The sequence below is a fragment of the Bombus vancouverensis genome, chromosome 9 (assembly GCF_051014615.1).
Source record: "Bombus vancouverensis nearcticus chromosome 9, iyBomVanc1_principal, whole genome shotgun sequence".
Classification (NCBI taxonomy): domain Eukaryota; kingdom Metazoa; phylum Arthropoda; class Insecta; order Hymenoptera; family Apidae; genus Bombus; species Bombus vancouverensis.
The window spans coordinates 10,460,511-10,485,804 of record NC_134919.1 but is presented as its reverse complement, the minus strand read 5'-3'; the positions used below and the strand labels follow the sequence as shown (position 1 = coordinate 10,485,804).

At 38.6% G+C, this 25,294-nt stretch overlaps 1 protein-coding gene across 5 annotated transcripts in view; it reads left to right on the top strand.

Annotated features, from left to right (window-relative positions):
- The window catches only part of LOC117163555 (uncharacterized), an 83,266-nt gene that overhangs the window by 31,650 nt on the left and 26,322 nt on the right, over positions 1–25,294 (top strand). For 2 of the 5 annotated variants that reach the window (XM_076621549.1, XM_033345934.2), the window contains exon 5: positions 4,258–23,440. The exons of 2 other annotated variants lie outside the window; for them this stretch is intronic. In XM_076621549.1, coding sequence (XP_076477664.1) covers positions 4,258–4,553 — 296 coding nt within the window. In that variant the 3' untranslated portion in view covers positions 4,554–23,440. Of the gene's footprint in view, positions 1–2,443; positions 2,462–4,257; positions 23,441–25,294 lie in introns of those variants that run through there. One more of the 5 variants, XM_033345931.2, reaches the window with a different exon arrangement.

Here is a 25,294-nt window from a genome sequence, read left to right as displayed (position 1 = left end):
GGAACGCCCTGTGAATACATAGCACGTGGATCGCATACATTTATATAGGTGTTCGCATCGATCTCCGTGACATGTGAGTCGTGTTACGAGACCTTGCGCACACTGACACCCTCTCGAGCATCGGGTATTATTGAAATCGAGTCTCTCTATGTTCATTGAATCCCGAATCGCGGAATCTTGATACCTCGAAGTGCTGAGAATAAAAAGATTACCCTTTTCCCGTTATCGACAACGGTGCACGCACCTTGAAACATGTGTGACCCCGAAAGCGTTTAACTCTTTGAGAAAATATTGATCGGTCCATCCAGATGAGATATCCCCCTTTCTCTCTCTCTTTTTCTCTCCCTCTCTCTTTGTCTGTCTGTCTGTCTCTCTCTCTCTTTCTCCGTATTCCCCGTGGGACTGCATTTTTCACAGATCGTAGAACACCTCAAACGAAGCCTCGCCGGCAGTTAGCGATGGGAACGAGCTCGGTATATGCGATTGCGACGCGTAGATCAATTTAGTGGCTGAACGCTAGTTTAACAGGATCGGGCAATATTTTCGAAATAAATGACACCGTGCAGTGTTCACGATCAATGGGCTGGTAATATGTTCGAACCTTGCTATTGGATAGTTGTTTCATAGTGATTGTCAGAGGTTGAGTTATTTCGGGCAGCTTGGAGAAATGCACTGTGAAATTGGCGATGTTGAAGATGGTGATAGTTTTCGAACGTGAAATTTCATACAAATATCCAGGAATTTCTACTGTTTTTATTTATGGGAAACTTTTGATGCGAAAAGTGATTTTGACAGATACCTGTGGGGAAGAACTTGTGTGTAGATATAGAGAGGAGAGAATATCGGCTAAAAATAATATAGTTTAGTAAAAAAGTTGAAAGTATAGTGGACATATTTCTTCTTACGTATTTCATACTCGTAGCTTAGATATTTATCGCAAATGTAATAAAAAAGTATAATAACATTCAATTTTCGCATAAACACGTAGATATACAAGCATATATAATAGATGTTATATATACAGGGTGGTTGGTAACTGATGGTACAAATGGAAAGCGGGTGATTCTACGTGAAAAAAGAAGTGGAAAATATAAAATAAAAATTTTTCGTTTGAGGCTTTGTTTTCGAGAAAATCGACTTTGAATTTTCGCTCGGTACGCGTGCGGTACGTTATAACGGATCTCAATGTAGATCGCTGTCTCGATGGAAAAATTAAAAAAAAAATTTTTTATTCTATATTTTCGACTTCTTTCTTCGCGTAGAATCACTCCCTTTCCACTTGTACCACCAGTTACCAACCACCCTGTATATACGTATTTTCTATCTTATTTTTATTACATCCAGAAATATAATCCCATAGAGGCTGATTAAACGGGTACCCTACTCTATTGGTAAATAAAAACTTAAAAATAAATATATATATATATCGGAACAATGTTTTATAAGTTAGTAAGTACCAACGAATAACTATAACTAATATTCACTGCTAAATTATACAAAGTAATCAGATAAGTTCAACTTAAACATTCTAAATATATCTAAATGTTACTGTTCCTTCTGCTATATAATACAAGGTTTGAACACATACCATCGAATTATTGTTAAATCGTTTTATCAAATATTCTTAATTATCTCATCATATCGCTCATTTAATGAAACAACTTACGATAGACTCAGTCCCATCGCTATCCGCCTTCGCGCAGATTCGCCCGGCGAATAACAATTCTTACTCCGTAAACGTATTCGGAGTAGGTGGCTGCAATTTCATTTGAGGCAGCTTCCGTGCTTAAAACATTCCGGTGAAAAGATTATGCCGACGTGTTGCACGTTGTCGGTGCAAAAACGCTGAATGGAGACAAACGAACCCGACACTTGGAGGTGTTCTGTGTGTCACCAGGTTGGCAAGTTCGTAACTGTATTAACCAGTTGGTTCAGCCGCTTAGAGAGTACTCCATTACGCGTTATGCCAATCCTCAACTTATTCGAGAGGTTGCAGGGCCTCGTATATTTGTACATATGTAGGTATAATGTATATTGGATAAAACAACACCAATTTTCCGCCTTACTAGTTTTCTCCTTCATGACGACAAACAATCGCTGCTTTATTTTTGTTATTTATGATTAACGATCGATTTCGGTGGCATCGATTACCTGTTCTTTCCCTTTTCTGGTTCTATTTTTGTTTTCGTTGTCGTCGCCTTTCGTTCGGTTTTCTTAATTTTGGTTCTCCTCGAATGGAGTGTATAATCTTATGTATTTTTATTTATTTACGATTAATCCCTTAACGCAAAAACCAAGTTCGAATTAATTATTCTGGAAAGCTCGCTTTGCCTACGCACAGAACTTGTAGCAAACTTGTACACGTCACCCATCATGCATTTTTTCTTGTTAATTGCACTGGTTTGAAAGTTTGAACGACCGTTTCTTTTTTTTTCTTTTACAGAGGACTTTTTACGCAAAAGTAAATGTGTGTTGCACTTAATCCCGATGTACAGAGTGTCCTTTTACTTATGCGATATAATTATGATTGTCCTTCTTCCTCCTTTTCGTTCATGTTATTTATTTTCTTTTTTTTTTTTGCTTCACCTCGTTTTTGTACCTTCATATTTTTGTTATAAGTAAGAGGAACATGTCGTGGTATAATTAACGTTTGTATTATGAACCTCCGCGGACATTGCGTTATCGCGGTTAAAATTTTTCATTGACACGAGTTACACTCGATACGAAAGAGATTGGTACCGTTGTTTAACATAATGGAGTGTTCTCTAAGGTTCGAAAGAAACGAAATATTAAAATAAATGTGATCGATTGATAGTAACGCATTACAACGCTCTTGACCAAGGTCAATTTTTTTATTCGTTAACATTTAAGAATGTAGTAGTAATTTCTATTGATAATTCGCATAAATGTTGAACGTTTACGTGGAAAGTAATTATTGTAAAAGGACTATAGCTCCATAAAAAGAGACGAAACACGATCGTGACTAATGATGGGATCAAACTTACCGTAAGTAAAAAATAAATTTGATTGTACGTATAAAATTAATGACAAATAGAAACGTTAAGCCTTCGTTAACTCAGACATACGATACGACTCGATAGCTTGCGGTATACTTGAAGTAATATTAAATTTCAATTTTTAATACGTCGTATATCTAGAAATATCCTTCCTATCGGTATATTTATGTTCAAACTACAATTATTTGACTGTTAGTAGTTGCTATTGCTCCAGTTTTATTATAGTATTCGTACGACAGAATTTTATAAAAGACCGCGTTACAGTTACAGTAAATGTGAATAAGATATGGAAATAAACGAAAGATTACGCCATGATAAAAGTAATGCCAGCTACATATATTGCGATAGATCCGTTCGAAACAATTATCTTTCTACATATCAGTCGAATCGAGCAAAAAATAATATTTGATATTTATATTAAGCCTGATCCCATCAGCGATCGTATCTGTATATCGAGACACTTAATTCGTTGAAATAGATTAAACGTTATAGGAAATATCGAAATTGTTTGGACTCTTGGTCAACCGGAGCGTTTGTAAATCGCCGCGCGTCAAATTCTCAGCCAAAATTCCAGTGGCAAACATCGTCTCGTTTCTCTTTTTCTTTCTTCGTACGCGTGTGTGTTCCTCCCTTTTCTCGAATCTCTGCTTCGTGGTCCCGTGATTTCGATCGATCCATCAACCGTTCCTCGATCCTCTCTCTCGCGCGCCAAACGCTGCACGACACGCTCGACAAGGGTAACGCGTGAACGACCTCGCTTCTTGGGGTGGAGGAAAAAGAGGTTTCGAAGGCGAGACGGAGGAAAGGTCTCTCTTCTCTTCGGTAGAGAGACAGGAAAGAGAAAGCATATAGAGTACGTGTGACACGGTCGCATGATCACGGCCTTGATTCGTAAGTAGGAGGGTAAATGCGGGGAAAATTAGTGGGGAGGTAGAAAAAAGAAAAAAGTAAAAGAAGAGGCTGTGAACTGTGGGGAAAAAAGGAGTGACGGAGGAGGCGGCGAACGCGGAGGATGATGGGAAGGAAGGAGGTGGAGGAGGCTAGAGAGGCAATCAAAGAGAGAGAAACTGAGACTGAGAGTACGAGAGAGAGAGCGTATACATGAGGAAAGAAAAAGAGAGAGAGAAAGAAGCGATCGAGCCGCCGTCGACACAGACTGGGCCGCGGGCGGCTCGTCGTCGTGTAGGTCGTGTTGGGTGGCCAACAGTTGAAAGTGACTTGTCTTGTGTTGATGTTGCAGGTTCAAAAGCCTGGCACATGCGGCTGACCTTTGACCGGGTGCCAGGCGGCTGCAACCTTCACAGGTGCAAGCTGTGCGGCAAGGTCGTGACGCACATCAGGAACCACTACCACGTCCACTTCCCCGGCAGGTTTGAGTGTCCTCTCTGTCGTGCCACGTACACACGTAGCGACAACCTGCGCACGCACTTTAAATTCAAACACCCCGAGGCAAGAAAGATCGATCTAAACGATTTCGTGACAGGCACCTTGGCGCTTTCCGCGATGACTAACGATACCATGAACACGCTGTCCTAAAACGCGGATGGACCGTGCACGCGTCTGTATATATTTTATAAATATATATACATATATATATAAATATATATATGTAGGAATGTAGTATAGTGTAGTATCGAAGACGGATTGTCTGGGAGATATCGGGTGTGTGTTGTCAACGTTGTCATGCAGTGTTGTCAGCGTATTTAAAAAAGAATCGTTGTAAGAAAGATAGCTAATGGCGAATAGTGATTGCGTAAACATACGGAGCATCAAACGATATTGTAACAATCATACCGTTACCAAACCTACTAGCTGAATACCATTTTCCTACAAATTGGGGCCTCGTCCGGGATCAGATCGTGCTAGTATTAAATTCCGGTGTGCGGTGTGATAAAAGACAATATCGTTGATCGTTGAAATTAGTGTAGTGTGTCGTTTGAATAATAGTGTTGCAAAAATAAAATGGCAAATATTGAAGACGAACAATTGTCAAGTGACGAAAGTTTAACGCTGAGAGAATTGAGGAATAAGTTAGCACAGATGAATTTGGCAATATCTGGTACGAGATCACTGTTGATTGCCAGGCAATCCATCCACGATATTACACTATACTACATTCCTACATATATAATATATAAAAATATATATACATATATATATATATTTACTTTATACGTACGTACTGCGCCCCGGAAGCAAGAAAACCAGAAAAAAGTAACGATGAATAATATATAAATAAATAATTTACACACGCATATATATACAAATATATATATATGTATGCATATACATGTATATATATGGGTATGGATATGCATATATATACATACATACATATATATATGTAAGAACAGAAAAAGAAGAAAATGATATACAGAGAGCGCGAGTGGCTGCGCCGACAGGGGGGTATTGTCGCACTTTAGATCATAATACGATACGGCCCTGATGTCACGGCCACACAAAGGCCGGTCTCTCTCGGCTTTTTTCTTTTTCGAACACCAAATCTTTTATAGGTTCTACGCTTAAGAAATCGACGAGATTCTCCTATCGCGCGGGAAGGGGGATTTTTTTGTAAGCACGTGGTATGTAAGATGTTTAGCGACATTTTTGGGGTGGGCTTGTCGTGTTAGTTAACAAAATCGTTCTCTGAGAAGAAAAAGCGAGCGAGCCGAGTGCCGCGCATGGCGAGTTGCGCGCGCGCTAGAATCTATTGTAAGGGGGCAGGCGAGTGCGGCGATTGGTGCGCACGCGCGGGAACGATCGGTCAGCTGGAGGAAGGGCACACGCGCATGCGCGTGATACGCCACCGTCGCTGTCGCGGGAAACTTTTCTTCGAGGGCCGATTTTTAAGTTCGATTCGTCTCTGGCACGACACCAGCCAGGTTTTTCACGATCGATAAACGATGCGGCGATGAAAGTTCCTTCTCGATTGCTGGCGCGTTAGCCGTTTGTTGTTTGTTGTTGTTTTCTTATTGACGATCGGCGCATCGAAAGCGGAGGCAGAGGTAAAGAGAGAGCCTGAGACGAATCAAGGTTGGCGCGGGTCGCTTATTTCTATATCTCGGCTATTAGGCTCGCGGAATTCGCGTTATCCTCGGGCCGATCGGTAACGCGCGGGCGCGCATGCGCGCACACGAACGCGCCCCGTGACGCGCACACGTAAACTCGCGCCATGCCGGCTGCCGTACGAAACGATGTTTCGAACATTGTCCAAAGACCGGGCAGCTTTATTTTTTTTGTGGTAAACTAGCGCTGCGCCGATCGACGATACTAAAGAGAGTTAGCTCGGGAGAGTTCACGATTCGCGCATATATTGCTCTATATATATATATATTATAAATATTGATAATGGGAGATTTAATGGAATTACATATTATATATATATATACATTATATATATATATATGTATAAAGTGGGAGCAAACGTGGTGCCAATTCCTCCCGTAGTTGCTGCTGCCTAGCGGCCGATACATGCCGCTCGACAGCCGGAAAAAAGAATTATGATTAATCGATTAATTAATTAATTATTAATTATTAATGCGAAATTACTGGAAGTAATTCATTCGATACGCAGGGTGAGTTGTATAGTTGTTGAAGAGTTTATAGTTGGACTTCATATTAGAGTGTAATCGTGTGTTTCATCGGCGTTTCATCGGGAATCGTTGGCAATGTATTACGCCCACGTATGTACGTGCTGGTCCAGTTCGCGGGGTTTCACCTCTGCGGGATGGAATTTACGGGGGATTCTCGGGGAGTATTTGGCACATGGATACACTTCTACACTCTCACACATAGGTACAGTCAGGAAACACGGACACATCATGTATGTACACGACGAGAGAGGCAGGCGTTTGATACACCACACGTTAATTTGCACTTACACATAATACACGCACATGTACGTCTGTAGACGTACAGCGACGGGGACAAAGACACGGAACACGCAGCCACACGACATCCTCGTGTACTTCCGGGATCACCGGAAGTACGGCGACACGCAATATTAATCGACTAACAACGAAATCTTTTAGTCCTATGCATCGTTTCTAGCGGTCTTTTGTTTTTGTTAGAGATAAGAAGAACAGGAAATGACGATGATAATGAAGACACAAAAAGAAAGAAAGAAAAGAAAAAAAAAACTAGAAGAAGACAAAGGCGCAAGAAGAAGTACGTAGTGGCGCTTTGCAGTTCTAATATGAGCTCTGAACTATAAAACGCGTTGTTTGTTACTTGAACACCTAAAAGTCTATGATATTTACAATTTAAACTGCAAACCACCGCGGGTGCAATATCGGCAGCAAATAAATAGTGGAAAATCACGCGAGACATTCCACGAATTCGGAACTTAAGTGCATAGGCGAACACAATAAGAATCTTATCTGTAATCGGATTGATTTTATAGTACTATACTATATTATTATATTATACATTATATACGTTAATACGTTATGGTTAATCGGCCGGTTACTGCGCGGTTCAAAATCCGGTAGCCGGACGATAATGATAGTGTTATACGTTTTAAAATAACGATGTCAATTTTTATTCAAGAGGGCTGGTTACGAAATATTTCACAGCTATTAGGTTGTCCGAAAAGTTTCTTTCGTTTCATAAGGTGATAATAGATGAACAACAATTTCTGTTTTATATTATTTTATTGAATTAGGTATAATCCATTTCGTCCTATTTCTATGCGTAGTTCAATAAACTAATATAAAACAAAAAAACATTGTGCGTCTATTATATCCTTATATAAAACGAAAGAAACTTTTCGGACAACCTAATACATCGTTACACGTTGATATTTAATTGGTTGGGGTGCAATCTTTTTGTTCTACCTTTCTTCTTTGTTTGTTTTTACGCGAGAAAATTTATATATACATATATTTACTTCCTTACACATTATAATATTATATTAACGATATAGGGGTTTTCTGAAAAGTAAGAGAAGGATTGTAAGAAGGAGAAAGATATAGCGTAGAGCCGTGTTGCGCAGACGTCCAGGCGTGGATGCGTGACGCGATCATTATACACGCGTACACGCACGGATTCGTATTTCGCATGGATGAATGGTTAACGTTTACAGCCGACGGACGGACGGACGGACGAAAACGCATATGGATGGTACGTGTGTTTCGAAGCTTAGGAAATCGTGTAACTCGCGTCGGGTAACACGTCGACTCAGTTGAAACGTCGAATCCGCTAGCTATTCAAAGAGCCAAACTGCTACATTGTGATCAAATGATATTACCCGTCGATCTTCTCTCTTTTGCAAAAAAGGGCACTTTGCATAGTTAAGGCTACAACCGAACACGCATATACCTAAACATATATATATATATATATAGATACATAATTTAATAATATATAATATATATAATAACCAGAATATTAATATATTACGCAGATGATTAAGTATATTAATTAATATATTGGATAATTTATTTTATTTTGTTTTATCGTTTTAATGATTTTATATATGTGTTATTCACTGTTTATATATTATCACGCCAATACACAGTTATATACACGGGGACACAAACATGAAACATACATATACATACAGACGCGTATATATATATATATATTATATACATATATTATAATTATATTACAATAACACGATATATGCAGAATTTATTATTTATTATTATCGGATGGGGCGGGGCGAATTTGCGTCTTGTAAACGTTAAAACTTTCGACTTTTCTTTTCTTGTCGTCTCCTCGTTTTCCTCTTTTCTCATATATCGACTTCCGTTGCGATACGACTATGAGATTCAAATCTCTGCTCGTCTTTGCGTCTATACATACTTTTTCTATTCTTCTTCTTCTTCTTCTTCTTCTTCTTCTTCTTCTTCTTCTTCTTCTTCTTTATATATATACCTACATTTTTTCTTTTTATCTCACACCAAATATTTATATACGATAGCCGAGTGTTCCGAGTGCTGGTCAAAGAGAAAATCCGTTAGACGATCCAAACGATATCGTATTAGAATTTAGGATTTCACAGGGAGAAAATGTAACGAAATTTTTTTCGATCCTTCCGTCCTCCATCTACATACGTCTACGACTTCGAGCTCGTCGAAATATCATTGTTTTCCGTTTCGAACGCGATCCCAGTACTACTCTGTGCGGGTCTATCTTCGTGCCAGGCGTTTGAATTATAATTACAATTGTGCAGTTTGAAAATGTTTACAAGTTTCTTAATAAATCGGTCGTCGAGATAAAACTTCAAGAGCCGAGATTGTGGAAAGTTCATGATGGACAAGTGAGTTCTCTGTAGTTTGAAATTTTATGACTCTTTTAATAGACGCCGGGGCGAGATAAAATTTTTAGGTCGCGGAGCATTCTCAGAAGAATTTTTAACGCGGCGTGATCTATTCTTTGGAATTTTATGATTCGTTCAGTGGAGGTGTAGCGAAATTTTAGCAGTGTCCGAAGTTGAAGTTGGTGGTAGAAAAAGAATGATTGTGAAATTCGCTAATTTTATTTACGTTTGCTGTGGTTATGTTAAAAAGTTCTTTCTTAACTCACATAAGTGGATTTTCGTCTGTTTGTAAAATTCTATGCTGAATTAGCGTTTCTCACTCCGAGAAAGAATGGAGCTATCTTTATATAACGGTGCGTATCGTGGAATAAAATTGTTTAAAATCACTTTCAAATAATTGAAAATCCTCCTAGGTATCTTTAAAATGGCTTGGAATTTTTATAAAAACCACCTAATTTAAAAGTAAGTCTTACTATAAGCACCTGGTGTCTAAAGAACAAGTGAAACAAAATTGTATAAAATCATTTTGAAGTAATTTCTGTGACACGCTTTATGTCTTCATCACATTCTTTGTAATTTACATACATGAAATTACGCAACGCGTAATCCCGACTACTCACTTTCCATTCGCAGTTCTTTATCTCTGTAATGCCAGGCCATTCACTCTCACGCATTCCATACGAAGATATTTATCGTTGCTTTGCTGGAGAAGTGACACGTCTAAAAAAATTGTCAACTTTGAAATGGCATCTGCAAAAATACATTCTAAAAACACGTTATTCGCTATTGTAGAGGTCACCGTTATGTCATAGTTCCTCAATGAAATTTAATCGATAGAACAGAAGAACGCTATCACAACTCACTACAAACCACTCAACTCTTTCCTAACGATAAACAGTTTTATTACAGATGATCGGAAACCAGAAACTATTAATTACATTATAAAGGAACGATACTATTTTCATTGCTAAACATAGTAGAGTAATTCATAATTGTTTGCTCTAAATCTTTTATTTCCCGAAGAATTTATTTTTCTTAGTTGCATTACCAACGAAACAACAATGCACTCTGGAAACGAAAGATACGTTAGATAGATATTTATACTGAAAAAAACTACATAAACTATTCTCTAATTTCTCAATCCACTTGTGCAGAGTTAAGAATTGTTTTATACGATCTTCACGTGGTTCTATAACTTCGTAGTAAATACTTAGAAACCGTGTTCGTCCTATCATGTTCGTACACCGGGAATTCGCGTGTCTGACTAGTTACGGGCATTTTCCCTGCTGTTCTCGCAGTCGATACATGTACACCTGGGCTTCATTGGCTAACTTTCACAGCAGATCGATGGGCAGCGCATGAAATTACATCTGAGTAGCATGTTAGGCTACGCTTGCACGTAATTACTAGTTAACGATGTCCGACTTTCGCGTAATATTCCGATTTTTATCCAACATCACAACCTTACAAGGCCCTTGAAGCATGAATGCAGCCGAACTACTATCGCGTCGGTGAAATTGCAGCTCGATTGCGGACGACGATCTCGTAGCACGTGTGCCGTGCAGTCTGTCGAATATTTTCTAGTAATATTGGTAGCTCGTTCGAGCTTTAAAGAAATGGAGAAAGTCGACCAACTTCGTTGTAAATTGGAAATTCAAATTGTTGAAATCGTCGACATCTTTCTATTAGCTTTCTAGTAGTTTTAGCCCTTTTTTATTCGCCGAGTTTGTATTTTTATAATCGTTGAAAATCGTTAAGATCCTTAGTCGAAGTAATTTATTCAAAATAGCTTGTTAATGGCTTGTCCGGAAATTTCGCAATTTTACAAAAGAAACGCATTATTATATAATAATATGCATTTTTTAGTGGCATTCCGCCGTTCCTTGGATAGCTTTATAATCTCTTTTCCAAAAAGCTCGCTTCTGCCGACAATGGGTTCTTTGAAATAGTTCCTGCAGTCCTCTAGACTATACAATTTTTTGTCGTAGAAATGAACGTTCTGTGAAGACCGGAATGAATGATAGTCAGACGATGCTCGTGAATGGAACGGATGGGGCTGAATATTTCTTGCCCGCTTTTCTTTCCTCAATCCCGTCATATTGGAAAACAATTAAAATGTTCAGACGTTCCATTTAATATCCAATTAATCCTAATATGTATCTGAATTTAGAATTTCATTTTTCATAAGAAATACGAAGCACACAATATACAAAAGTATAAAGTATCCAAAGCATCGTACTGTTTGCAACATTTAATGGATGAAACAAATTTCTGATTATTGCAAAACTCATACAAATACGAATTCGAAGAAACATTCGCGGTATGACATCGAATAATCCTGTTCCGGTCACGCCAAATACACAGTGGAATATTTTCGTTGTCAGAAACGTTACGATTTTTCCGAACAGTCCAATGAAATCGACAGAAACAGCAGCAAGTATTAAAATGAAGCTTAAGAAAATGTTTTAAATCGCGCTTAGCTCGAAGGGTTAATTCGAACCTGCACGAAGCAAACATTCGAGCGTGCATCGTCGTGACACGTTCTTTTTCTCTTTATTCTTCTAAAACAGTTTTATATCATAGTTCGGGTTCGAAATAAGGACGATTAAAGCGAAGTAACCGACGAGGGGGCTAGAAAGGATTAAAATTGCTTTCCGCGCGAGTAAAAAGTTACAATTATTACGTGGCCGTGATTCGTAGCTCGAGATCCGTTTAAAAAGATCTCGTCAAAACGTTCCGAATTTATTAAGACACCACCCGGGTCGTCCTAGATCCTCGCGAGACTCGAAACCTTCGAGCGATGATTTTCGTCGGCGAGCAATTTCTTCCGCCACACATTTCCACTCGATCATAGATTTATTCGGAAATTGAAATAATAAACGACTCGAGTGTCTGAATTAAAAATTGCCGGAAGAAATACTACGACAAGAATTCGATTCTCTATTTTTCTACTTTGAATATATTCGATTAATTGGCCAGATTGCTGTGCTGTATAGAATGTCGTTTAGTACCTAACCCCAACCTAACCCTCCCTAAAACTCTACATCCCTACAAATTTCTCAAATTTACAAATTATCTCTTAACATTTTTCTAACTCTTGTCGTAAATATCTGAAAATTAATTTGTCAATGCCTTCGCAAATACATTTGCCAGACGCCTTCCTCTTTTTCATTCAAATTAATTTATTACAAAAAAAAGCTAGAAGACTAAACAGATCATGTAGTGTTTTTCCTTTTTTTTTTTTCTTTTTTAGAAGCGATAACCACTTCGACACGAACGAAACGAAGTTTTCGTGTTCCCGCGACGTTCTCCAACGATTTTTATGTTTCATGTCCGCGTTGCATGGTACATTACATTTTGTCATTCGATCTCTTATCTGCACTCGTGAAATTATCTCCGATAGATCGAAAGCGAAAATAGTTGTTTCTGGAGTAGATATCTTTCTGGAGTTGCAATTTCGACGTTTAATTTTGATGAAGGCAAGATCAAGGGAACGGAGTATTACGAGGAAGTTAGTTGAAAGCTATAACTCACGTTCCTTTTGTTTAGAAAGTTTAAGAAAGTTGAAGAATTTTGAGGCTGATCACATTTTCGATTCACTTTTCCACAAAGGAATTCCTTCTTGATGCTTGACTTTCTCAAATGGAAACTTTTAATGTTGGATTCTGGTACCTCAACCGGCATTCATCAAAAGATATTAACTCACGGTTAAAACTTGGAAGATCATTCGTATTCACATTTTAAATATCTACGATCTCAATTTTCATACATTCAAAATTGGAAAGAAAATGAACAGCAGGAAAATTGTACGTTCTACTGGCAATTAATATTCGTCGTAATCGAGCCGTTTACTTATTTTCGAAAGTTTCTAGCATTGATATCTCACGTCTTAAACATCCAAAATCACCTCTGCTCATTCATATATATATATTTTCATATTGAAGAAAAGTTAAAAGAAGATAAAAGAAGAGATTTATATTTCTGGCTGTCGATCGGAATAATTCCTTAATATCTTAATAATCGACGATAGGACAAAAACTTAATCGCGTGACGTTAGCCCATCAAATTCAAGCTTTAGAAGAAACTCATATTCCATACTTACGAATCTAATAAATTTCCACGAAAAAGAAGGAAAAACGGAAGAAGGAACAAGAAGAAATATATATATATATATTTCTGGCTACCACGGCCGGAATGACTTGCAGCAATATGTCTTTCTCTTTGGTATCTTAATAATCGACGATAGCGCGAGATTTAATATGCGATATTTGTTCATCGAATTCAAATTCCGGAAAGATAACGTTTCACGTATTCCAATCTGATAAATTCCACGAGTAACAAAACTAAAAAAAAAAAAAAAAAAAAAAAAAAAATTGGAAGGAAATTGTATTTCCGGCAACCAATCAGAGACTTCGAAAATCAGGTTATCATGTCAAATTGGTCATTCTTGAAACGCTTCACGAAATGCACTTGCAGAGAGCGGTTTAGAGGAATTAGTCGTCCGCGTCACGGATTCATCCGGCGGATAATTTCACGGTGCGACGGACGCGTGTCGTCGTGGCTGGACGGGCTTTTTATTACAAGAACCGCACCGTCGACGCGATGCGATGTATAATTAGTCCCGCGACCATGCGTATCGATCGCAACTCGCTCTTCACGTTGTCGTTCCCTTTTTGAATTTCGTGTTGATACGGCTGCACATGTTCGCCGGTTCTCGAGCACTGCCAATTCCGGAATTGTTGGCGCGCGCAGTTTATCAAAAACGGATGCGACCATCTATCGCGTCCAAATAACTACACACACACACACATACATATTCTATTAACAAGGTACAGGGTGATTCGTGATACGACCGGAAAGAGCGTGACTTCTCACGTAAAAATAAGATTTTGTAACGTTGTGTAAGAATAAAATTGTTTCTTAGGAGTCGTCGATAGATTAAAAAGAAAAAAAAAAAAGAAATTGAGGTCGGTAATTTCTTCGAAGTTTTTCCAAACTGAGTCCAAGCTGACACTTTGTTGATTTCTCGATTTCATTATATAAATAAGATATCGATGCTTTGTTTTATGATTCATCTCGTAGCTGTACCGGATAAAGCGCACCAGTTACTTTCAAATCAACGCAACTACGTAAAATCAGTCGGATACACGTGTAACTTGGAATGCGTTTGTCCTAAAGATTTTCAATTTCACGCGCTGCCAAAGAGATTTGCGAATTCGAAGTTCCGGTGCATGTGTGTTTCGCCTATGTTCTAATCTAGTTTCCTGAAAAACGACGGCCTATACGAACAGATCTTGTCCTATATCCTTATTCCCAATTTATTCGGAAATCAAATTAATTTTCAATAATTCTAACGATATTCCGGTGCACGCGTACTCTACGAATTCCTAAATTCAGTCTTCTCAAAAACTGCCATACGGAACGACCTTATTCTACATTCTCCACTTCCATACTTTTACATGGCCAACTAGATCCTTTGCCGTTGCACTGTAATCCCAAACTCGCGGCTCTGCATCGTACGACACTACACAAATATTAGTATTTTTGGTATAACATCGTACAGAATATTGGGACTATTACCTACAAATCTGACTGTATAATAGACGACTGACCATAAGTCGGTTAAATTCTCCGTGCGATCGAACGAGATTCTATCGATAGAAAGAAAAAAAGAAAAAGAAAAGGAGATCTGTGGGAACAGTGGAGAATTATTGATTGTTTCATTAACGGTGCATGCACACACAATGGCTCGCTGTAGAATAGAGATCGCGGTGAGAAAGTTTTTCGGCGAGAGATCGATGCACTTGGTGGCTAGAACGCGTGAGTTAAACGGTACTTTGGTCGATCCTTGAGCCAGCCACAGGAAAACGCGGCGGGGGATCGTTAGCAACCGTCCAGACGAGCATCGTCGAGCAGCCAGGCCTTTTCCGTTTGCACGAGCACACGGTGTGTGCCTGTCGTACCGTGGCAGTTCTGTTGTTACGCACTCGCGGCCCTATTTCTTCTTCGCGCGCGCTCCTCTCAGCGCCAGGGGTTGAGAGGCGTACACGCTCGACTTAGAGAAGCGTAAACGCCGACGTTGAACATTCAACGGCAGGAGAAAACGATCAAACGAGCATCGATCGCAGTTTCTTTTCTCGCTGCTTAATCTCTCCATTCACATTGGTTTATTGTATTTCTCGTTTCTTTTATTTTCCTTCTTCTGTTTCCTTCTTTTTTCCTTGGTTGATTTTTTAGGAGAGGACTATCGTGTTTTCGTAAGGGTTGGAGGTCGTCCACTGTTTGATTAAAAGCTTTCATTTCCGAATTATTCGACCCTCAGTGGGCAAACTCAGTGGGTCGTTGGCGACGCGAACGAAATTTCATCTCTGAATTTCTCTCGAACGAATTTTCGGTTTCATCGGGAAAACGGCCAAATGTTTGACTCGACTGACTTTTACGTTTTACGAAGCGTAGAATAGGAAACAAATTAGCTTGTTTTCTATTCAATGACGAGCATGGGTAATTGGTGCAAGTGTGTCGATATTTAGAAACGTGTAAGAATCTTTTACAAATGGAATATAACTTACTTGTGATTCTGCGATTAGCTTCTAACGAAAACGACGTTTTACTTGGTAATTGTAAATGTGTAGCTAATACGATTATACTGAGAACCAGTGGGCTAAATTGGAAATGCTTTATGTACTGCCTTATGATTTGCAGGGTAATTACTCTAGAGTATTAATGAAGGCTCGTCAAACGAGATTAAATCGATCGAACAAAATGTCGAGAAGGTTAATTGTAAATAGGCTGGTTCTAACTGATTAACTTCGTCTGTAGGTTCGTAGGTACTGATTAAAAGTTACTATGTAATAGAATACGCCTTTGGCTTAATATATCGTATTCCCGTATTCTTGGTATGGTAATTTGGTAATCAAATGTGGGTCAAGATATTTCACAAATTTACACGTTCTTTAATCTACGTCGTGTTTAATAAATATAGTCGATAATTAAATTAGGAGTATCGTTCGAACATAGTCATATTGACAAAAACGATTTAATGGACTCAAGAAAATATCACGAAGAAATAACGTCGAAGCAATAAATTCTCAAACAAAGCGTTTTGAATGAAATCATTAATTCGTATATTCGATCAGTTCTCATTCACCTTCGCCAATTTGTCAACTTTTTACTGAAAAATGCAATTTTACGTGAGCTTCCTCTTAACGTAACACGGACTTTGAAGAGGTGTCATACTGTCATGCGTCAGAAAGATATTTCTTTTATTTCGATCGCTTGTACCGCCAACAATTTTCTTCTCTTCTTCCATTCTTGATCTCCGTTTGCTCCCCGCTTCGTTCTCCGCATACATTTATCTCACTTTGAACCTTATTTTTCTCCTTATCGAACTCGGTCAGCTCGAACAAGAGAAAATTGTCCTGAATTTATGCCAAACTTCCGCAATATGCGTTCTACTTCATCGTGGCAGATAGCTGTATGTATATGGGATGTTGTAAAAAATGACGTCGAAATTTTTTTTTAATTACGCGTTCGACATTTTCGATACCGAGATATGGTAAAGAAGAAATTTGTAAATTAATTGAATTAAAACAATCGAGGAATGAAATAATTCTTAATATTTGATAGTTGCTTGTAAAAGGAAACAGAAAATATTTAGATCGAGTATTTAAATATTCGCGGATCAAATGCATGGTAAATAGGAAATTGAAGTTTCTTTAACTGTAACGATATTTATTTTGGAATGATGTTCTCTGAAAATATAGGAAGCAGAAATTACAAACTATATTGTTATTAGAAACCTTTCATTTACGAAAACCTTCACACGAAACTTCACGAGTAAACTTGAAATTCTTCTTATTACAAATTTTATTAAATTTCGTGGCTATCGTAGACGTACAAATTGCAAATCAGCTTAACATTCTCGCCATTCTATAATCTCTATAAACGTCTAATTACATGAAACTGAATCATCATTGAAACTTACCGGACCAGACTCGATGTAACGAATGTCATTCCGTTCACTCGATCAAATTTTTATCAAATATCCATGTAGAAAAATAATAAATTACCAAAGGACCCACGCGTGAAGAATAAAAGTTGGAGAATTACGAAGCTATAAAGGGTAGAAAGCGAAAAGCATAGCTTATTTCGAAGACAACCCCTATGCGTACAGCGTTTTATACGTGCACACACACACATACACACACGCATGCACGCACAGGGTTAGAGAAATATTTCCAAAGGTATTTGCGGAGATCGACGGACAGGGCTGCTCGTTACGCCTTTAGTATTCGATCGCTATGCGAACCATTCGAAGAGCGACGCGTATTTCGAGCTGACGGGACGAAAAACAAGGAGGGGATGGAGAATGGCGCCAGGAACATGCTGCATAAGGATCTCGATGCGGCATTATCGTGAGTCGAAGCATTGACGAGATCGATGAAAATTATCATCTCGATGTCGATTTATCTTTCGACGTCAAACGTCTTCTATAATTTCCATGAATCCATTTTAACATCGAATTTTTCAGGACAGAGAGGTTATCGTTGGTGGTAATATTTCATCGATGAGGATAATAAAAATTGTCCTGTTTGTCTGTTCGAACGAAGAAATTCTTCGTCTCTTCCATCTTGTGTTAATTTTAACAGCAAATGTTTCTTCATCTACGGCCAAGAATTATTATCAGTTGCTATTAGTAAGCTTTTTATTTGTACGTGAACGTAAAAAAAAAAAACAGATTCTTCGTCTTTTGTAATTGTCATCAATCCTTTAAGAATTCTCTATTAGAATAACATTGTTGTTTACGTGGCTTCTTTAGAAGAAATATAGGAATTAAACATTGCGATGAGTACATCGATTAGTAGCAATGCAATAGTACGGTAGTAGGAATTCGATAGTAAATTAATAATCGATTGAAACAAGGCCTACGAGATATATACATATAGGGTATCTGCGAGCAGAGGATCACAGAGAATCTGTAAATCTTCTTCAAGAATAGTCCACGTTTTAACAGAGTTTTGACAATTTTTTCGCGTGCGTTCTTGACGTCGAGCGGCAATTATCTACTTCACACGCCTAATTCGAGCTTTAATTCTCGTAACGGACTTTCGAGTTAACAAATACAGACTGGCTGAACATCGTTTAAACGACGTCAACCCCACTAATTGCGACACAAAAAACTTAGCTATCTCGTCGATGAAATATCTTGAATCACATCCTCGTGTTCCTACCTACTTTGGACGTTCCACTCTATTTTATTTCGTTTCTTTCTTTCCAGAAGGGAGTTAATAACGCTTTGATAGAAGTTTGCCGCGTTCTTCGGCGAAAAACCTTTGTTCGATAGTCAGGAGTGGAGGAGGACGGAAGGGGGGAGTTCTATAGTAGTTGCGATCGCAAGAATCGAGTTTCCTTTTGCCAGTAAGTTTCATCGTGGATACGGTTTCTTTCTCGCCGCGATTTTTGGCACTCATTCGTTCGCAGTCGGTATCTGACTGGGCAAGGTTTGACCAGGAAAAACGAAATCAGACGCATACTCTCGCATACATTCACACGTAGTATACGTAATCGTACACATACCGAGAAGTTCATCTATCAGATGAGAGAGACCAGAAAACATATCCGTACGAAGTTATTTCTATGGAACGCGTAGAAAACACACGGGAACATGACGTACGTACATGTATCGACTAGTCGAAAGAGAGAAGGATGAATCGGGGTGAAAGAGGCGCGAAAGGGGAAAGAAATACTCGGCACACATTGAATCCACAAAATATCGAATTAATCCGGTCTGACGGCCTCTGTCCCAGATACGTTGGTCACGGATCATCTGGCTGTTATATCGGAACTTTTATTAATTAAACGGAAATCTCTACTATGTACTATTATTACTATCGACTACACTACTACTATTATTACTACCGCTATTACTACTATTACTATTACTACTACCATTACTACTACTATTGCTACTACTACTGCTGCTGCTAATACTATTACTACTACTACTACTACTACTACTACTACTATTACTACTATTACTACTACTACTGCTACTATTACATAATAGGTATTTATATATTTACAATTGCGTGGTGTGGAGTGGAACATTGTGATATAATAGATTGGTGCTAACACCTTATTGAAATTGAAGATGAATTTAAAGAAATGAAACAAAAGAGAAAAAAAAACGACAAAAAAAAATGAAGATGAAGAAATCGTGCAATATTTGCGAGAATAGGGGAAAAATGCGGGCCGAGGCAGCTGTCACTGGCCGAAACGCGCGTTAAGTTTTCCGTGGTGTTAAAACCGTGACGAGGAGAATGGAGCGAGGCACAAGACGAATGAAAATCACGTTTCCGTTCACTTTTCCAAGCCGTCGCGTCGCGACAAAACGCACCGGTCGATCCCGTTCGCGCAAATTCTTCCGACGTCTGACAGAAGAAAGTGAAAAAAAAAAAAAAGAAAAAAGAAAGAAATACGGTTGTTCGCCAAAACGGAACCGGATCGTCGTATCGTTTTGTTCGTCTGTGAAATCGGGGATCTCTTTGTCCAATCGCTTCTTTCCACGCTTCGTTTTCCCTTTTTCCTTCGAGCACTCGTTATCTCTATCTTGATATCTTGATATTTTTCATATGGAATTCGTCTGACTCAGTCAACATTACTCCAAGTTAAAAAGGGTTTAGTCGGAGGATTTGTTAATGCGAAAAATATATTACGAAATATTTCGATTTTTATTGCAAATGTTTCCACGAGGTTGGTTTTTTAAGCTTCGATCAGTTAAAATGTAGAAGATGTCACTTATTATACGTTAAATGGTCCAACTTTTAATCGATCAGTGGATCTAACGCTTAATGTTCGCTATTGGCATTGTGGCGTACGTTAAAACGTAATTTTATCGATATTTAACGTTAACTTTGTCTTTTGTATAATCAGATGTAACTTTGTAATTACATCTCCAAAGGTGTTGACAATTTAAAACAAATTTAGCAATTTCGACATACAGTAACGAACAAGGGTGCTAAAGGTTATTGCAATTGTTTTAATCACTTGAATGCCAAATTTGCGCAATTAATCTGCCTTGTTGTAACGTAGAATTACGCTGATCGTAACTAGGATAAAAGTTCATAATTCGATCAGAGCAAGTTCGTGAGAAATGAAGATAATTAAATCCAAGTGGTATAGTTCAATTGATTTTCGCGTTAAAAGTACATCGTTTTACAAGCGAGTAATCGATATCCGACGAATGTAGCCATTCAGAAATCATTTCACATTTAAAATCAATTAACATTTTTCACGATGACTCTTAGAATCTCGGGACCAACTTCGATTTTCGTTACTGTGTCCTCGAAATTGCTGGGAACAGCGACATTGGCCAGAAAAATTGGCACGTGTAAGCAACGCGATACGGCGTGATCCATTCGATCGAGTGGCACTCGAAGAATCAAGTGCGATCGAAGCGCGATAGGGGGAAATTTGACAGACGAATTCGTTGCTTTAATCGTAGGATAAAAAGAGGCAAGAGAAAGTAGAGGGAGAAAGGGAAAACGAAGAGGTGAGACGAGGGTGCGAGAAAGAAGTCGACGAACGCGCGACGAGAAGAAAAGAAACTATGGCTGTGCAAGTGAATATTATGAGTGTAGTTACATAGGTGTAGGTGTTACCTAGGGTCTAGGCTTAGCTGATCATAGGATAAGGAGCACGTTTATGGCGTTTTGTTTTCAGCTCGGCGAGCGACAGCTGCCCGTTTCGCCCTTGTACATTACCGAACTAAATAACAAAAAAAAAAGTACTATTATTAATATCTCTTTATATTGTATATTAATATATACAAAGTACGAATTAATCATGGATATATATGTATATACACACACGGTATATGTATATATCTATCTTCGTATGAATATAAATATAAATATATATATATATATACATTTTGTTATTTTTCTCGGGGGATAATATATATATATATATTAAAAAAAAAAGATACTGTAATAATTGTAAATCGTGCGCGCGCGGAAATCGTGATTCTCCACGCGCGTACTAACTGAGCGTGTTCTACTCGTCATTCGAAAGGAAAGAAAGAAAAGAAAAAACGAACAAAAAAAAAGGAAAGAAAGAGTACTAATAATGGTAATAGGTAAAAATAATAATAATAATAATAATAATAATAATAATAAAAGGAAAAACGACGGCAATTGTGAAAAAGAGGGGAAAATAAGAAGAGAAACTTAAGATTAACAAGTGAGAGAAGAAAAAGAATTGACGCGACTGTCAGACTGAAAGTTGTGATTTTGCATGGCAAGTGTATATATAGGGAAAGAGGAAACCAGAAAAAAGGGGAGGGGGGAAATAAAAACCTCTGTGTATGTAGATTCAATGGTATAGGTGAGAAAGGCGAGAAGGGTTTAAAGGATAGAAGAAAAATGAAAATGAAGAATTCGTTAAACCGTTGCATTTTCGCGTGTGTGAGAATGAACCAGAAAAAGAGCAATGTGCGAACGAGAGAGAGAGAGAGAGAGAGAGAGAATATGCGTATGAAAGAGTAACAAACGATGAGTGAATATACACTAGTATGCATGTCAGACAAAAGAAGAAGGAACCAAATCGACGCGAAATGTCCTTCCTTTACCCCCATACCCTCACCTTCATCCCCTGGAATCCTGGAAATAATAAGAAAGCATCTCGCTTCCCTTTCGTTCTTTTTCACTTTCGTTACGTGGAGCTCCTCCAGCACCATCTCGCTTCTTTCTCTTCCTTTTTTCTTCCGTTCCTTCGTTTATACTTCGTTGCGACACTCTACATGCACAGACACACAATACAAAACGTGAAAATCGGAACAGAGAGAGTCGAACCTAGCTAGACGAAAGTGTTGTATACACATATCTGATCGAACGACCGATAGTCGGCCACTATGAGAACCTTCTGTGTCTCATCGTCAATCGGACAACGTCGACCACACGAAGGACGCGTCGATGACGAGGGAACGAGGCCAGTCGGATCATCCAGCTGCTGTCTGTCTGTCTTTCCATTCGCATTGAAGGCGCGTCCTGCATCACGTTAAAGGTTAGCGTTGGTCGTTAGCGATCGTCTTCGACATTGTCACGATTAAAGGTGGAACTACCCCTGCAAGCGTTAAACGTTGCATCTAGATGCTTTCGTTCGTTACAGCTGTTTACACGATATCGTTCGCGCAAGGAATTTTCATCGGTGCGAGATGTTCGTATTGTAATACGTCGAGGAAACATTGGTCTAAAATTGGTATCGGTCTTCAACAAGCGTGTTCGATTTAAGCCACGGTTACAGTGGATCTACGTTCTGACGGGTGGAACACTCGATAGTCGCGAGAAGACGCATCCACTATAGCCTTAGACACGCACACGACTGACGCTTATAGGGAACACCTTAAGGTCGTTTATTGACGAGGAAGAAGACGCTCGGAGAACCTGTCGCGTGTAAGATGGTCGATGAGCACAAAAGGTTCGTAAGAAACGTGGCACGCTATGGTCTCCGTCGTTCTGGTTTAAGATCGGACGAATCATTGGGTATCAGTTACATTTTCGGCTCCGACAAACGTACAATAGGCGCACTATCGACGAGAAGAATAGAAAAAAAGAAACGTTGAAAGAAAGAAAAAAAAAGAACAAAATCGCAAAAAAATGGAAACAATAAAAACGATTGAAGGAAATCGTGCACGAAAAGAAAATAAAAAAAAAAATAAAAAACAAGAGGAATACACGGAAAGAAATCGAGCAAGCGAAAAACTAACCGCAGACCATGCCGATACAAACGAGGACTAACGATCATAGGGCGTAATTGATTTTATTACCGAGAAGACAAACGTGAGAGAAAAAAAGTAAAATAATTAATAATAATGGGAAAAAAGATGATTATTCTTACTACTTCTTATTGTTACTACGATTATATTCTTATTCTTATGGTTATTCTAACATTGCAAGTGTTATGTTACGATTGCAATTATTATATACACCTTTAATTATTATATAGTGTATAGATAATATATGGATGATGAGGATAAATGAAGCAAACATTACAAAAATTTGCAAAAAAAAAATCCAACAAAAAAACTATGGAGAATTAATCACATGTGCATTTAATGTATTTCATACTAATTTTTTGATTAAACATAATTGTGTGTTAACCGAGCCGTCTATCTTTCTTTTTTCTTCCAGATCATTGTTCTTCTCCCTGCCCGTTAACGTCCGTACGCTACTCGACGTCGAACGAACTTACGTACACGTAATCGGACGTTATCCCGCCCATAAGTCAAACATTTGCTAATCTTAAATGTGAAATTTATTAAAATTAGATTTACAGCGAGAGTCTTAAAATTCCTATAACACGCAGCATTGACCCACACAAAAAGGAAAATAATTCAAGATACTCTATATCGATAAAATTCGCAATCAATCCAAACGTGTATATGAAAGTTGCAAGATATTCGCAGCAATTATACAGGGTGGTTGGTAACTGGTGGTACAAGCGGAAAGGGGGTGATTCTACGCGAAAAAAGAAGTCGAAAATATAGAATAACAATTTTTCGTTTGAGGCTTTGTTTTCGAGAAAATCGACTTTGAATTTTCGCTCGGTACGCGTGCGGTACGTTATGACGGATCTCACTGTAGATCGTTGTCACTGTGGAAAAATTTAAACAAAATTTCTATTCTATATTTTCGACTTCTTTTTTCGCGTAGAATCACCCCCTTTCCGCTTGTACCACCAGTTACCAACCACCCTGTATATTCAATAAGAAATTAATTCTCGTAAAGGGTTAAACGTATAATAAACGTTAAAGGTAATCCCAAAGTGAATATCGGATTCTTTATAAAATACAACGAATGTTTGTTTAAATATCTTCGTAAACTTCGCGAAATATATATTTGCACTAAATACCTTGCAACTTCTACGTACATTTTTAAATTTCTCTCAAACTTTAACGATACAATCGTGATAGTCCAGTCTCGTTACGATGCTAATGATATTTTTGAAAGTATCGTTCGCGTTGTTTCACCTAACAGTTCAAACTGTGAACACACTGTGTCTATAATAAGATCAATAATGCAAAACTTGGGTTCCAGTCAACCGAGAAACGATCGTCGATCATCGTACGGAGGTTAACGCAGTCGCAAGTGGGGCAAGTTTAGCGTGCGAATGCGATCATCGAGCGTCCGAATCATCGTAATTTCTGCCAGCTGTGATACCTGGTTTTAACCAGGGCACGTGTCTCTAGGGACGGTCGACAGCAACAGTTTCATTTCGTTTGAAGCGTTTCGTTTCAGATCACTGTATGTGTCGATCGTCAGTTTCAGGCAGAGGCGTCGCGACGCTGTTTGCCGTACCCGTGTCTCTGCCGATACATCCGGCTGCTGTCGTCGGATCCGGCGGTCGGACGTATCGCTGTTGGAAAAACTAAACTATCGGGGCCGCGTTCAAACGTCCGATAATTCGCCCGGGCCGGATCCACTTTCCACCATTTCTGACGATCCTCGCGTCCCATCGTTGTCACGCTGATCAATTTTCCTTCGTCCACCGACACCGCGTGCATCGCTTCAGTTTTATTTTCCCTGCCGCTCCAACGCTCGCTGGCTTGTTATCCGCGACGAAACAAAGCGACAGTTTTGTGATTCCTGGCTTTGGAACGAGTGGAGAGGATTCCTTGTTAACCGAGAGCCAGGTTTATCGTTCCTTTTATTGGTATTTGAAATACAGGGCGATGTTATGGAGTTTGTATCTCTGGTGTTAGCTGATAAGAAGCATAATCGTCTGATAAGAAGCATAATTGTCTGATAAGAAGCATAATTGTCTCGAGGGTTAATGGTATGGATTTGGTGTAATCGCAAGACTGTTTAGAGGAGAAAAGAAGTTTAAGGTATACAAATGTAATCGCAGATTACTATAGGTATTTGTAGATTAACGTAAGTTACAGCTTGTAAAAATAATTACTTTCCACTGATATTGATATTTAATCTTTTTTTAACGTATGTTTAACTGCTGT